At 59.4% G+C, this 15,631-nt stretch overlaps 1 protein-coding gene across 5 annotated transcripts in view; it reads left to right on the top strand.

The window, feature by feature from the left end:
* The window catches only part of PDE4A (phosphodiesterase 4A), a 35,876-nt gene extending 21,300 nt beyond the window's left edge, over window positions 1-14,576 (top strand). For 4 of the 5 annotated variants that reach the window (XM_056119874.1, XM_056119873.1, XM_056119875.1 and 1 more), the window contains 11 exons: window positions 490-539; window positions 718-830; window positions 3,762-3,855; window positions 5,990-6,213; window positions 6,996-7,094; window positions 7,198-7,362; window positions 8,704-8,803; window positions 8,890-9,044; window positions 9,685-9,807; window positions 10,250-10,432; window positions 12,216-14,576. In XM_056119874.1, the coding sequence (XP_055975849.1) occupies window positions 490-539; window positions 718-830; window positions 3,762-3,855; window positions 5,990-6,213; window positions 6,996-7,094; window positions 7,198-7,362; window positions 8,704-8,803; window positions 8,890-9,044; window positions 9,685-9,807; window positions 10,250-10,432; window positions 12,216-12,806 (1,897 nt within the window). In that variant the 3' untranslated portion in view covers window positions 12,807-14,576. Of the gene's footprint in view, window positions 1-489; window positions 540-717; window positions 831-1,944; window positions 2,371-3,761; window positions 3,856-5,989; window positions 6,214-6,995; window positions 7,095-7,197; window positions 7,363-8,703; window positions 8,804-8,889; window positions 9,045-9,684; window positions 9,808-10,249; window positions 10,433-12,215 lie in introns of those variants that run through there. The other variant, XM_056119877.1, reaches the window with a different exon arrangement.
* Window positions 14,577-15,631: the final 1,055 nt, after the last annotated feature.

The following is a 15,631-nucleotide window of genomic DNA, read 5'->3' as shown; positions in this document are numbered from 1 at the left end:
AAGTGCCTTTGGGAATGGGGTGTCCCTTCTTAGAAGATTCAAGGAAGGAGGGAAGGAGGGGGCAGGGATGGTCACAGGGCAGAGACCCCCGAGACGCCCAGCTCAGGCCTCTCACCTTGCACCAGTCCTGTGATGGCGATGAGGGTCTTTCACCAATTTGAGCCTCGTTTCCTCGTCTGCCCTTTGGCACCTCGAAGGGGCCACAGTGACCCCGAAGAAAAAGGAAAGCTGGCATTGTTTTGTTTTTGCTTTTTGGATCACACCCAGTGATGCTCAGGGGTTACTCAGGGCTCTTTACTCAGGAATTACTCCTGGTGGTGCTGGGGATATGGGATGCCGGGGATCGAACCTGGGTCGACCACGTACAAGGCAAACGCCCTACCCGCTGTGCTATCACTCCGGACCCGAAAGCTGGCATTGTTGACAGAGAGGGGGAGGACAGGAATGGGGAGGGGGGCCAGGCTGATGTGGGAGCCCTTTTCTTTGCAGGCGGTCCCCGCTGGGCGGTCCAACCCCCGTCTGCAAGGCCACGCTGTCAGGTAGCTACGCCCAGCGAGGGAAGGACGAGGTCCTTCTCCCTTGCCCCATGTGGGGGGAGGGGTCCTTCATCCAGGCTGGCTGCCGTCACCCCTTTCCCTGCACCCTGCTTCCTCGGAGGGATTCTGGGGGTCCGCTGGTTGGCCCGTCGCACTCAGTGCCCCACTGCCCCTTCTCCAGAGGAAACGTGCCAGCAGCTGGCCCGGGAGACGCTGGAAGAGCTGGACTGGTGTCTGGAACAGCTGGAGACCATGCAGACCTACCGCTCTGTGAGCGAGATGGCCTCCCACAAGGTGAGCAGGCCCTGGAGGCGGGACCAGCTGCAGAGTAGGGCCATCATTGGACGCCGCCAACCCGGGGACCCGCCCTTGGGCGTGGCCAGGGGCAGGGGCGTGTCCGTTGTAGCCAGGTGGAAGGGGTGGGGCCTTCACGGGGCGGGGCGACCGTGGGCGTGGTCTGTTGGAGAGGGGCGTGGCGTGTTGTGGGTGCGGCCAGTTTGGGGGCGGGGCGAAGCCCAGGACCTCCTGGTAGAAACAGGATTTGCAGAGCTGGAGTGGGTGAATGAATGAATGTCTGTATCGATTGGTTGCCTGGTGTGTCCCCGGGCTGACAAGAATTTGTGGTTGTGTTTGGGTGATTGTGTGGGGTCCACTCTGCACAATGGCAGGGGGGCAGCACACCAGGGTGCAGGGTTATGCTTCCTGCCCCAGTGCAGTGGAGCCAAGGCCCTGTGGGGGGCAGCTTGGCAAGCACGGGGGGGGGGGGGGGCGGGGGGGAATACTGGGGGGCTTCTCTGGGAACAGGTGTGGCTGGTGACTGTGTACCTGGGGTGCTGGAGTATCTGAGAATGTGACTGTACGTCTGTGTGTGTGTGTCCATGAGCGTGTGTGGCATATGGGGTTCACATTTTGGTTCCCTATGGCTGGAGTGATAGGACAGCAGGGAGGGAGCTTGCCTGGCACACAGCTGATCTAGGTCCGATCCCCAGCATCCCATAGGGTCCCCCAGCCCTGCCAGCAATAATTCCTGAGCGCAGAGCCAGGAATAACCCCTGAGCACCCCCAAAAACTGAAAAACATAAGTAAAAAAAAAATACATGAGTCCAAAAGCCTTTTATGTCTATACACAAGTGGTAGTTCCAAATGTTTTGTATATCAGAGTGGTGACTAGATGTGGCAGGTGTCACCCCAAAAAACGTGTGTCCAGCACCAGTCCTGGGTTGGTGTCCTTGGAGAGTGTTTTTTGTGGTGCATCTCTAGCCCGCTGCTCTCACGGTACTGCGGAGGGGCAAGGGAGGGTGCCTCCCCCAGTCCCTGGCAGCTACACCTGGATAGCGGCTAGCTCAGGCCCCTTTAACGCCCCCCCCCCCCTCCTGCCACCTGACGTCGTGCAGCTCCCAGTACTGCAGTGAGGGCTCTCAGCTCTCACGCGGATGCCAGAGCCTCCTGAGAGGCACGGCTGGGACCCTCACCCTGCCCTCCCCTCCATGGGCAGGGTCCCCCGGCCGCGTCCAGCTGCTGCTGAGCAGGGGCCCAGCAGGGCCAGGGGCGGGCAGACGATGTAACCAGGGCTGGCGCCGGGAGCGCGGAGGGGAAGGGAGCCCCCAGCCCAGCTGGGCCGGCCCAGGCCCCTCCGCGGCTCCCCCGTTGCCCACCTGCCAGTCCCCTTGCCCTCCCCCACCCCTACCTTCCGGGGGCACCCCCCCCCCCCGCCCCCAGCCCAGGCTCTGTGCTCAGCTGCCCCAAGCAGGGGGGCTAAGGCTTCAAGATGCCCTTGGTGGATTTCTTCTGCGAGACGTGCTCCAAGCCCTGGCTGGGGGGCTGGTGGGATCAGGTAGGACACAGGGTGGGGCAAGCCAGACACCCCCTCACATCCCCCCTTGGGGCTGGTGTGGGGCGTGTGCTCCAGAGATGAAGCCTTGTGACTCTGTGTGTGTGTGTGTGTGTGTGTGTGTGTGTGTGTGTGCGTGCGTGTGGGGGGGGGGCATGGGGCTGGGGCTGGGGGCTCCCTGGCCGGGTATGAACCTCAGTGAATGTGTGCGTGTGTGTCTGCATGTCTGCATTTAAGCTTCTGCTCCTTGGGGTCACCCTGGCTGCGACCATGTGAGGCCCCGACTATGCAGTTGTGAGCCAGGCCCTGTCAGGGCGCCTGGAGCTGCATGTTTTTCCCTGGGCTTCTGACCCCAAGTGCTGGTGACATAAGGCAGATGCCCCTTGGTTTGTCCATGCAGGCTGGTATGCCAGGCGGAGGCTGGGGAGGCCATGGGGTCCTTGAAGGACTCTGCCCGTGTGCCCACATGCACACAGGGTTTTTCTGTCCTGCTGGGGGGGGGCACACAGGCCCCCTTCCTGCCCTCTGTCCCTCCAGCCTGTTTGGACAGAGTCTGCTCTTGCTTTAGGGATTCTGAGGCTGAGCTTGGGGGCGGGGACCCAATGCCCTTTCTCCTCCGTACACAATGTCACAGCAGACGCATGTAGGAAGTGAGTGAGGGGGACCCCAGAAAGGCCCCCCCCCGGCTCGGTTGGGGGATGCTCCATTTATGTGTCCACTTCTCTGAGGTGGTAGGGAGCCAGGGGGCTATAAGGGAACCCCCCTCCCCTGGGTAACTGAATGAGTGTTTCCTCAGTGCTTGCTTCTCCCCAGCCCCCACCTAACCTTCTTTTCACCCAGAGTTGGGCTACTGCATTCTCTCCTGCCAAACTGGGCCAGGGGCCAAGACCCCCTCCCTCCCAGGAGTGGGGTCTGCGTCTGTGAAAGCCTGGGCTGGGGGGCTCTAGGAACGCAAGGGTTAAGGGGCCGGCAATCTGCCCCCCTTCTCCCCCAAGCTTAGCTCCTGGTTGGAGCTGGAGTTGCTAAGGAGACTCCCGTCTCCATGGCGACAGCATCTCCTGACATCCCATTGGCTGGTGGCTAGAACAGCGCCCCTCCCTTCCACAGGTGCCTCCATGGCTCCTGGTGGTGGGGGTGTCATATAGGGAAGGGAACCCCTCTCCTCAGGCAGGGAGGGGGCTCTGAGGCCTGATCCCCCAAAGCCTGTGCTTCCTCCCTTCCCAGAGGTGGGAGAGGAGGGGCTGGCCCCTCCCCTCCTGCTTCCCCTCTGGTGCCCTGAGGGCTGAGGAAGCAGGAGTGGGGTGTCCTGGGGTCTTCAGAAGCTTCTTGAGGGAAGCTGGCACCCCACATCCAGCTGTGAACTTCTCACTCTTCCTTCCCCTCTTTCCCTATAGTTCAAGAGGATGCTGAATCGTGAGCTCACCCATCTCTCAGAGATGAGCCGGTCTGGAAACCAAGTTTCCGAGTACATTTCTACTACATTTCTGGGTGAGCGGGGGTGGGAGGGCAGCGCCAGGGGGAGGGTGCCCACATGCTTGCAATTTGCTGCCCACCTTTGTCAGAAGGAGCCCGAGTCTTCATTCCCTGAAGGTCAGAGCCTACATACCCCCATCGCCCCACAAGCTCTGTGGGACCCCAATTTCTCTAGAACCCATGCATTTGCTTTGTGTGAAAGCAGGAGCTCGGGGCTGGAGCAATAGCACAGCGGGTAGGGTGTTTGCCTTGCACGCGGCCGACCTGGGTTCGATTCCCAGCATCCCATATGGTCCCCTGAGCACCGCCAGGGGTAATTCCTGAGTGCAGAGCCAGGAGTAACCCCTGCGCATCGCCGGGTGTGACCCAAAAAGAAAAAAAAAAAGCAGGGCCTCAATCCACAGACTCCTTCAAACCCAGGGAAACCCCAATGGGATTCTCAAAAGTTAACACCCCCACAAAACTCCCAAACGTCAAAGAGACTCATTAAACGTAAAAAAAAAAGGGGTCCCAGGAACTGGGGTGTGGTTCAGAGAGCTGGAGCACAGCTTTGCACAGGGGACACCTCGTTTCAATCCCCTGGGCACTCCTGTGAGTGACCGCCGAGCACTGCAGGTGTGGCTCGAACCCTCTCCACAAATTCATTTTGTTGGTTTGATTTGGTTTGGGGGACCACATCTGGCTGATGCTCAGGGATCACTCCTGGTGGTGCCCGGGGGGGACCATATGGGATGCGGGGGTTAGGCCTGGGTTGGCTGTGTGCAAGGCAAGCACCTACCCACTGTCTTATCTCTCCAGCCCCTGCTCCTTCTCTTTAAATTTTAAAAGAAATGAACTGCTTCCTAGACCAGACAGAAATGACATCCAGTGGAATCTCAAAATTAGGGTTTCCTTTTCCTTCAGTAAATTCAGAAGGACCGCAAACTCAAAATGGCCCAATCCAGTGAGGGTTTTCAAACTTTAAAGGTAAAGGTAAAGGCCCTCCCGTTGATCGTCGATTTGCTCGAGCGGGCCCAGTAACGTCTCCATTGGAGACTTTGTTGTTACTGTGTCTGGCATCTCGAATACTCTCGGTAGCTTGCCGGGCTCTCCGAGAGGGGCGGAGGAATCGAACTCGGGTCGGCCATGTTGGCCACGTGTAAGGCGAACGCCCTACCCGCTGTGCTATCGCTCCAGCCCTTTAAAGAAATGATAATAACCCCCCAAACTTGACAAAACCCTCCAACCCAATATACTACCCTGAATTTTTTAGCATTGCTCTGCTGCATGATCTACCACAGATTCGATTCCCAGCACCTGATAGGGTCCCCGCAAGCGCAAAGTAGAGGAGTAAGCCCTGAGCACAGCGAGGTGTGGGCCAGAATCCAAAAATTAAAAAAGAAATACACAAACTAACACCCCCAGCCCCCCATCTTTCCAGCTAGCTCCTCCCAAATCAGTTTCAAAAGTCCCCGCCCACTGGGGGCGTGGTTAGCTGAGTTCTGAGCTCCAGCCAATGACAGCACAGCATGCAAATGACCCCTATTGGGTCCAGTCATCGAAATGTGGGGGGCCCCCCCTCAGGTCACAATGGGTGGTCCTGGTGGGCTCCGGAAGCCCTAGAAAGCTCAGGAATAAGACTCCAGGGGCTGGCCCCCCCCCCGCAGGCTGCTGTCAACGGGGTGGGGTGGGGGGGACATGGAGCCGGAGGCCACCCTTCCCTCCCTGCCCCCGGCACTGTCCAGCACCACCGGCAAGCTTATTCCACCGGAGAAGGTGGACGTGCGCGCTTATTCCGACCGAGAAGGCGCCCAGGCCGGGCAGGGAGGGCAGAGGCTCCATCTCGCGTCCCCACCCCACTTACTGAGCAACCCTTCCAGCCCCCCTTCCCACCTGGCCATTGTCCTGGGACCAGAGCCCAGCGTGGAGGCAGCCCCGGGGTGCCCTGTCCCGCAGACCACCTCCCAGCACTGTTGCCTCCCCTGCTGTTTCCTTCCTGGGGGTTCCCCCCAGGCTGACTCGCAGAAGGGCTCCTCAGCCCTCCTGGGTAAGGTTGCCTGAGGGGTGCGGGGCGCACAGGGCAGGACCAGGGTGGGTTGGGGTGGAGGTGGGAGTGCGGGCGCGGGAGGGGGGTGGCGGCCTGTGACCTTGCTCTGCCTCTCTGCTGCAGACAAGCAGAACGAAGTGGAGATCCCCCCACCGCCCTGCACCAAGGAACGGGAGAAGGCAGCCCTGCGGCCCCGACTGGCCCAGCACCCCCTGCCCCCGGGGCCCCAATTTCAACCCATGTCCCAGATCACGGGGGTGAAGAAACTCTTGCACACCAGCAGCTTGAATGACCTCAGTATCCCCCGCTTCGGGGTGAAAACCGACCAGGAGGAGCTTCTGGCCCAAGTGGGTGGAGTCTTTACTGGAGAGGTGGGGTGGGGGAGATGGCGGGGGCGGGGGTGTCCCCAGCCCAGCCCAGGGTGAGTGGGTTCCGCCCGAGTCAGGGCACCCTCCCTACTTGCCTTGAGCTTGTGGCTCCTGGTTCCCTCTGTATCACTGACTGGGGGGCCTCCAAACCCCAATCCTTGGGTGCATTGTAGCCAAGGGGACTATGATTGAACCCCAACAGCACCTACCCACTGGGTTCTTTCTTGGCCCTTCTGGAGGACCTCAAGCCCAAGGACTCCCTTCCCCATGCATCCCAAAATGTTTTGCTTGGGGGCAAATGTTTTTGCTAGGTACCAAGGCTGTACCCAGGAGTACAGGGGTGGACCTGTGGTACTGGGCTCAAACCCAGCCCGTACCTGCCAGGCGTGAGCGTCAGGCCTTATCTCTGGCACTTGCACCCCAAAATGAGCCCAACTGCATCTCCATTTTCATTACCACGCAAGAACAAGTTGCCAGAGACTTTCCATGTCTGGACATCCTGGCAGAGACAGAAAATGAACCTAAGTCTTCCCCTCTGCCCTGGCGCTTGGGAGCCCCGAAGTTCTAAGGCTGAGCAAGCCCTAGAGGGGGGCAGGGTCCACCAGTGGGCATGGCTGAGTCTCCACGTGTGAGCTGGAGTTCTGGGCAGAGAATTCCGCCATGCTGAGGAACACGAACGGAGCTGGGGGGGGAAGGATCGAGGGCCCCCTGGGCCTCAAGGCCCCTGACCTAGGCCCCCCGCACCCCTCCCTCCTTCCCAGGAACTGGAGAACCTCAACAAGTGGGGCCTGAATATCTTCTGCGTCTCTGATTACGCCGGCGGCCACTCGCTTAGCTGCATTATGTATACCATCTTCCAGGTGGGGCCAGGCCCAGGGAGTGGGGTCCCACAGGATGGTCCCCCACCCTTCCTGCCCGCTTCCAGCAGGCCGGTCACCCACGCTCCCTGCCCGCTTCCCACAGGAGCGAGATCTGCTGAGAAAGTTCCGCATCCCTGTGGACACCATGATCACCTACATGCTCACTCTGGAGGAGCACTACCACGCAGACGTGGCCTACCACAACAGCCTGCACGCCGCCGATGTGCTCCAGTCCACCCACGTGCTGCTGGCCACCCCCGCGCTGGACGTGAGCCTTGCCTGTCCCTCCTGGTCCCTCTCCGTGCCAGGGCTCCCGGCTCCAGCTTGCCCGCTGCCATGCGCTCTCTCATCCTTCCTCTCTAACCCTAAAGCCCTCCAGCCTCTGCCCAGCCCCTTCCAACCCTCTCTTGGGGTATTTGGGACAATGGGGGTGGGGGAGGAGGTGCTCCTCCTTGCAGTGCAGAAGGGACCATGGAGTGACCGGAGGGACTTTTCAGTCCGCTGAGCGCAGCCAGTTTTGTCCTCCAAACCCCACTTCCTTTTTGAAATTATTTTACTTTTGCTTTTGGGTCACAACCAGCGATGCTCAGGGGTTATTCCTGGCTCTGCACGCAGGAATTACTCCTGGCGGTGCTCCAGAGACCATATGAGATGTTGGGGATCATACCGAGGTCAGCTGCATGCAAGGCAAATGCCCTACCCGCTGTACTGTCACTCCAGTCCCCTAATTTTTAAAATGTTGGTCACATCCTGCAGTGCTCGAGTTGCACATGGCTTCGTATTCAGGAACTACTCCTGACGGACTCAGGAGACTCTGTGGGCTGCTGGAATTGAACCTGGGTTGGCCGCATGAAGGCAGGTGGCCTACCCGTTGTATTATATCTCTGGTCCCTCAGAGGAGCATTTCTCACCAGCATCCATGGGTGCATGCCCGTCACTTCATGCCCTCTTCACCTCACTAGATATAGGAGTGACAAAGAGCAGGATATTAACACACAGGGATCATGTGCTCAGAGGGCCATATGGGATGCAGAAATCAAACTTGGGTCGGTCACTTACTCCGGCCCCCAAAGCAAGATAGTTTTTCTTTTTTTTTTTTTCTGCTTTTTGGGTCACACCCGGCGATGCACGGGGTTACTCCTGGTAGAGCTTGGGGGACCATATGGGATGCCGGAGCCCGAACCCGGGTCGGCCGCGTGCAAGGCAAACCCCCTACCCGCTGTACTATTGCTCCGGTCCCAAGATAGTTTTTCTTTAACATTCTTCCCCCTTTTTGAGCCACACCAGGAGATGCTCAGGGGTTACTCCTGGCTCTGCACTCAGGATCACTCCTGGTGGTGCACATGGGATGCTGGGGATCGAACCCGGGTGACCATGTCCGTTTCCAAGCAAGCGCCCTCCACGTGGTCCTATCGCTCCAGCTCCTCTTGAACAAAATTTACTTAGAAAGACAAAGAAAGGCAGAGAAAGAGAGGAACTCGGCTGTGTTCAAGGGAGAACACGGGCTCGTGCAGGCAAGACTTACTTCAGGTTCTGGCCAACGGTGCACATCTGCCCGCGGGGCCCTTGCAAGGGAGCCCCTCATTCTTTGATTCCTCTCGGACCCCAGGCCGTGTTCACTGACCTGGAGATTCTTGCTGCCCTGTTCGCGGCCGCCATCCATGACGTCGACCACCCTGGAGTCTCGAACCAGTTCCTCATCAACACCAGTGAGTGGGTGCCCCGGGGGATGGGGCCCGAGAGGCTGCCCCAGCCACCCCGGACCACCAACCCCCGCATCCCGCCTTGGCCGCAGACTCGGAGCTGGCGCTCATGTACAACGACGAGTCGGTGCTGGAGAACCACCACCTGGCCGTGGGCTTCAAGCTGCTGCAGGAGGACAACTGCGATATTTTCCAGAACCTCAGCAAGCGTCAGCGACAGAGTCTGCGCAAGATGGTCATAGACATGGTGGGTGGGGCCGGGCCGGGCGCTGGGGGGTGGGGGGGGCGGGCCGGAGCGGAGTGGAGTGGAGGGCGGGTCTCTGGAGAAACCAGGACGGATTGATTGGAGGGCGAAGAAAGGCTTGTGGGCGGGGCCTGGCAGGTGATTGGAGGGCGGGGCCAGAGCAATGATGGCTTACAGGATGAGTCTGGAAGGGGGCGGGGCCAGAGCAGGAAGGAGGAGGACGTGAAGAGCTGGGGGCAGGGCCTGAGGGGCGAAGGATTATCAGAGGGTGAGCCTGATTGGTAGTGGGGTCTAAGCGGGGGAGGTTCTGGAGCTGGGCGGTGGGCGGGGCCTGACTGGAGGTGGAGCCACGGCGGGGAAAGGCTGGTGGGCGGGGCCTGAGGGGAAGGGTCCGGGTCAGGGTCTGAAGTGGGGTGGAGGGCGGGGAAGGGCTGGGGAGCGGGGCCAGCGCTGGGTGGTTGTGCAAAAGGGGCACTTTCCCAAGACCTCAAACCCGCTGCTGAGGCCAAGATCAGAGACCAGGAGCGACCTCTGGGTCCCTGTGAGGACAGGTTATGCAAACCTCAGAGGCACGGTGGCTTGGTTCAGCGAGGGGAGGTGGCAAGGCTTCCTTCATCTGTGCCCTGCCCCCACTTATTTGTAGGTGCTGGCCACGGATATGTCCAAGCACATGACCCTCCTAGCCGACCTGAAGACCATGGTGGAAACTAAGAAAGTGACCAGCTCAGGCGTTCTCCTACTAGACAACTATTCCGACCGCATCCAGGTGCTCCCCATGTGCCCCCTTCTCCCTCTTCAGGTTTGGAGTGTACTCCTCCCTCTGCCTCTGGAGAGCCACTTACCTGTCTCTCCCATCTTCCCCTTTCTTTTTTGGGGGGTGCACACCCAGCGATGTTCAGGGCTGACTCCTGGCTCTGCACTCCTGCCAGGCTTATTGGGGTACCAAAGATGGAAGCCAGGTTTGCCATATGCAAGACAAATGCCCAGCTGTGTGCTACAGCTCTGGCTGTCCACCTTCCTCTTCCAACCGTCTTCCTTTTTCCATTCCTGCTCCTTCCCATTCCTTCTTTGTTCTCCAAGTCAATACATGCCCATCTCCTTCCCCTCCTCCCCCCAGCCCTGCCTCACAGTGAAACGGGTAGGTGTGGAAGTCTGAGATTCTCAATACGATCAGGGCCGCCGCCTTCTGACGCAGCCACCCTACACAGGTACTCCGGAACATGGTACACTGCGCCGACCTCAGCAACCCCACCAAGCCACTGGAACTGTATCGCCAGTGGACAGACCGGATCATGGCCGAGTTCTTCCAGCAGGGTGACCGGGAGCGGGAGCGGGGCATGGAGATCAGCCCCATGTGCGACAAGCACACAGCCTCTGTAGAGAAGTCCCAGGTACGGTCAGGGAGCCCCCGCAGCCGGCACCCGCAAGCCAGAACTCTCCATGCTGGGTTCTCACACGTTCGAGTTGGGGGAACAGGCCAGAGAAGGAAGGTTCTCTGCAGTGCTCACACATGCCCGCCAGGGGCCGCCCTTCTTGGCTGTGCCGCTTGCGTATCTCCGTAGAGGGTGGGTGCTGGCCACCGGCTGTACACTTGCCTTTGTATGTGACACTCCTTTCTGGGAAGGAGATTGCAGAACTGCCAGGACTGTGCTGAGCATGTGTGGATTTGAACTCACGTGAGCATATCCTTATAAGGCTAGAACGTTGCTCCAAACACACCATTCCCTGGAACATTGAAACGTTTAGCAGTTAGGAATCCTGGGACCAGGCTGGAGCAATAGTCCACCGGGGAGGGCTGACCCAGGTTTGATTTCCCAGCATCCCGGCATCCCATAGGGTCCCCAAGCACTGTCAGGAATACTTTCTGAGTGTCGAGCCAGGAGTAACCCAAGAGCTCACTGGGTATGAACCAAAGAGAGATAGTCCAGCAGGTAGGGCGCTTGTCTTGCAGCTGAACTGGGTTCAGTCCCGGTCACCCCAGTCCCTGAGCACCGCCAGGAGTAATTTCTGAGTGCAAAGCCATAAGTAAACCTTGAACATCACTAGGTGTGGCACCCCGGCAAAAAAGTTCACAGAGCTTAGGGGACTGGAGCAGTAGTACAGTGGGTATTTGATTTGCACACAGCCAACTAGGTTGGAGCCCTAAGCACAGCCAAGAGTGATCCCTGAGCAGAGCCAGGTGTGCCCCCACCTCTCAAAACACACAAAAGTTAAAAAAAAAAAAGAATTCACATAGAGATCTAGTATAGAGAGTTGCTGGCCTTGTACGCATCTGACCTAGGTTTGATCCCCAGCATCCCATATCGCATCCGCATCCGTCGCGGGCCCGCGGGCCGCCCAGGCCAAGCGCGCGGGCTCCTGGGCACCCGTCAAACTGGAACCTGTCGGCGGGCGGCGGCTGCCCCAGGCCGCGGGGCTCCTCGACGGGCGGGGGGCGGGGGGGCGGCGACGGGCTCTGGCGGATGGCGTTGTAGTACATATGTTGGCATATATTGCACCTAGCACCATGAGGTGTGGTCCACCCCCCCTCCTCCCAAAAATTCATGGTTTTGATCAAGCTAACCCCCTCCTCTCTTACTTCAGAAATGTTTTTTTTTCCTTTTTGGGTCACACCTGGCAATGCACAGGGGTTACTCCTGGCTCTGCACTCAGGAATTACTCCTGGTGGTGCTCGGGGGACCCTATGGGATGTTGGGAATCAAACTGGGTTAGCCGCATGCAAGGCAAACCCCCTACCCGCTGTACTATCACTCCGGCCCCAGAAATCTTTTTTTTTTCTTGTTTTTTTTTTTTTTTTGTGTGTGTGTGTCACACCTGGAGATGCTCAGGGGTTCCTCCTGGCTCTGCACTCAGGAATCACTCCTGGTGGAGCTCCAGGGACTGTATGGAATGCTGGGGATGGAACCCAGGTCCACAGTGTGCAAGGCAAACGCCCTACCGGCTAAGGCAACTGCCCTATGGGCTGTGCTATCGCTCCAGCCCCCACATCAGAAATGTAGAGGGGCCGGCGAGTAAAGACTATTTGGGGGTCACCCCCGTGGTGCTCAGGGCTGACTCCTGGTTCTGTGCTCAGGCATCACGCCTGGCTGGGCTCTCAGGCAGGCAAAGGGAACAGCAGTTTGGAGATGGGATTAATCGGGCTCCCTCCCCTTCTCTCCCCACCCCACCACGCAGGTGGGGTTCATCGACTATATCGTACACCCGCTGTGGGAGACGTGGGCTGACCTCGTCCACCCCGACGCCCAGGAAATCCTGGACACCCTGGAAGACAACCGGGACTGGTACTACAACGCCATCCGCCAGAGCCCGTCCCCGCCGCCCCCCGACGAGGAGCCCCGCGGCCCGGGGCAGCCGCCGCCCGCCGACAGGTTCCAGTTTGAGTTGACGCTGGAGGAGGAAGACGAGGAGGGCAGGACCACCCCGGCCGCGGGTGTCCAGGAGCCCGCGCGCTTGGCCTGGGCGGCCCGCGGGCCCGCGAGGGATGCGGATGCGGATGCGGATGTGGATACGGATGCGGATGCTGATGCTGATGCGAGCGGTGGCGCCCCGGCCCCGCCTGCCTTGAGGACCCCCTCCCTGCCCGAGGCGGCCCCGGGCTTCCCCGGCCCCCCCTGCACGGCGGCCGAGGGGGGGCCTCTGCAAGAGCTTCCGGCTGCCAAGCGGGAGAAGGGGTGCAGCGTCTGCGGCGGGAGCCCGGGCGCGCCCCGCGAGGAGCCGCCCCCGACCCCTGCCCGTGGCGGATGGGGTTCCCCTGGCCCTCCCTGAACCCCGGCCGCCCCTGCCTGCCTCCCCAGCCCCCCCGCCGGCCCCCCACTTCATCTCTTCCACTGCCTCACAGACTCTGGGGCCTCCTGAGAAAAAAGAAAACAGAAATGTGGGTTTTTTTTTTCTCTTTTCTTTTTTTTCTCCTTCCTCCCCACCCCCCACCGCCCGTAGGGGCCTCTCTTTGGAGGTGGGGGCTGGGGAGCGAGGGGCCCAGGGGCCCAAAGGGATTTTATTTTTTTGAATTTTCATTGTTACATTTTTTTAGGAAAAAAGAAAAAATAAGAAAAAAAAAAGAAACCAGACATTTAACCAGGATGAAACTCAGCTACTGTAGATGCAAACACTCCCCCTCACCGGCACCCCTCTGCAGCCCCCCCCCGCGCCCCCCAGTTCTGTCTTCCGGCCTCTTGGGGTCTGGGTGGGCCCCGGCCCAAGCAGGTTTCTCCGACTCTGGGGGCACTCCAGTACAAACCGCCAGGAATAGCCATTGGGGGGGTCCGGAGTTGGGGGGCGGCCCCAGCTCCTGCCCCTCCCCCTCCCTCCAAGTTTTCTGCCTCATTTTGCACAAACCTGGAAATCCTGGGGGGCGGTGACTGTGGGGTCTGGGGTGCCAGGGAGCCACAGGCTGGCCAGCCAAGGCGTGGGGTAGGCCTGAACTGCCCCCCTCCCTCTGCTTCTCACCCCCTTTCCTTTTCCACTTGGGTTCTTCTGAATTGTCTGTTTGGGGGGGGCTGGCGCCGAGCCGTGGGGCTCCCCCCCTTCTAGCTGCTTTTCCTCTTGTTTCTGCCTTAAGGATCAGTCCTGGGAGACCGGAGGCGGGGGGAGGTGGGTCCAGGCCCAGAGCACCCCCTTCCTGGGCACCCTGCTCCCCACCCACCCCGCACCCCAGACCCTGTGTCCTGGGAGGAAGCAATAACGTGTACCCCACGTCCCCTTTCTGGGCAGCCCACCTCCCCCCCCCCCACACACCAAAGTCCGTGCTCCTGGCCCCTGTCCTTCCCTTGCCCCCCCACGCCCCCCAAAGTCGTTCCTCCTCAGCAATACGACTCCAGTGCAGGGGTCTCCATCTTCCGCCAAGCCATGGGGGGTGTTTGGAAGAAAAGCTCCCCCTTCCACCCTTTCTCTCCAAGCTCATTGGTACTGTACCTCAATTTACCCCTCTGTCCATCTGTCCGTCCATCCCAGCTGGGAACCCCCCCACCCCCCACCTCCACGCTATACAGGGTTCACTTTTGGTAGCGTGACCAAGCTGGGCTATATTTGTGGACTTTTTTGGGGGGGGTGTTATTTTCTGTTTCTTTTCTTCCTTTTTTTTTTGTACATACTGTAAGGTTGGTTTGTAAATTATTTTAGAGGCAAAAAAGGGAAACAAACTAAACCAGCCCTTCGTGTGGTTGAGCCAGCCACGGAAGGAGGGCGTGAGAGGCAGGGCGGTCTCCCGGCAGGAGATGAGCCCCCTCCTGTTGTATTATATTAACTGTACCATAGACCCCCCCCCCTTCCGGCACGGATTTACTGCTTGTGATGGGAACTTGAGTCATTGAAGCAGTGAGGGGAGAGGGGGGCACCCAGCTGCACCCCTATTCCCCCAGGCCAGGTGGCTCAGACTGGGGGGACCCCCCACATCAGGACTCCTACCCCTGTGGGGGACCAGCACGGGACGGGCACCCAGGAGCTGTTGGCCTCTCTGCCAATCGATCAATCCATCATCGATCTGGAGACTGAGAATCAATTCCCTGACCGTCTCCGATTAAACAGGCTTTTCCCAGCCTGGTGCGTGTCTGAGTTTCTTGTCGTCTCTCTCGAGTCTGGGATGGGGAAGGGGGGTTCAGAGCCTACCCCCCGGTCAGTTAGCATTGAGGGGTGCGGAGAGCCTAGTAGGAGGTTCAGAATTGGCCGGGTGGTCAGTTTGATTCTCCCGTTCAGAACATAGTGGACTCCGGGGGCTGGAGTGATAGCACTGTGGGTAGGGCATTTGCTTTGCACACGGCCGATCCGGGTTCAATTCCCATCATCCCATATGGTCCCCTGAGCACCGCCGGGAGTAATTCCTGAGTACATGAGCCAGGAGTAACCCCTGTGCAATGCTGGGTGCGACCCGAAAAGCAAAAAAATAAAATATAAATATCCTCTTTAAAAAAAAAAAAAACAGTGGACTCCGGGGCCAGAGTGATAGGACAGGAGGGAGGGAGTTTGCCTTCTATGCAGCTGACCAGGGTTTGATTCCCGGGATCCCACAGGGGGCCCCATGGGCCTCCAGGAATAACCCCTGAGTATAGCCAAGTGTGGCCCAAAAACAAGAACAGTGGAGGCCACTCTTAGGCCTTGGGCACCTCACATTCACTCCAACCTCGGAGGTGGGGGAGGGCCTGACAGTACAGGCTTAAGGCCCTTGTTTGGCACATGTTTAATGCCAAGCACCACACAGGGTCCCCCGAGCACAGCCAGAGTAATCCCTGAGCATCTTGGGGGCCACAGGCACCAAACCCCTCCTCCCAAATGACCGTCCACTTTCCCGAGGTTCTGCTTGACTGTGGCTGAGCAGTGCGGTCATTCCGGGGCCCAGTGGGGTAAGGCGAGGCAGAGAAGTCGGTACTAGTCACGCCACCTTTAGGGAATCTGAACTTGGTATAAGAAGCAGGGGGCAGAGCAACATACAGCGGGGAGGGCGCTTGCCTTGCTTGAGGCTGACCCAGGTTCGATCCCCAGCATCCCATAGGGTCTCCCAAGCACTGTCAGGAGTGATTCCTGATTCCTGAGCCCAGAACCAGAAGTAACCCCAGAGCAGTGCTGGGTGCTGGGTGCGGCCCAAAAACCAGAAGAGA

The sequence above is a fragment of the Sorex fumeus genome, unplaced genomic scaffold, assembly GCF_029834395.1.
Source record: "Sorex fumeus unplaced genomic scaffold, SorFum_2.1 ptg000041l, whole genome shotgun sequence".
Classification (NCBI taxonomy): domain Eukaryota; kingdom Metazoa; phylum Chordata; class Mammalia; order Eulipotyphla; family Soricidae; genus Sorex; species Sorex fumeus.
The sequence above is the reverse complement of the archived record's forward strand: the minus strand, read 5'-3'. Positions and strand labels throughout refer to the sequence as shown.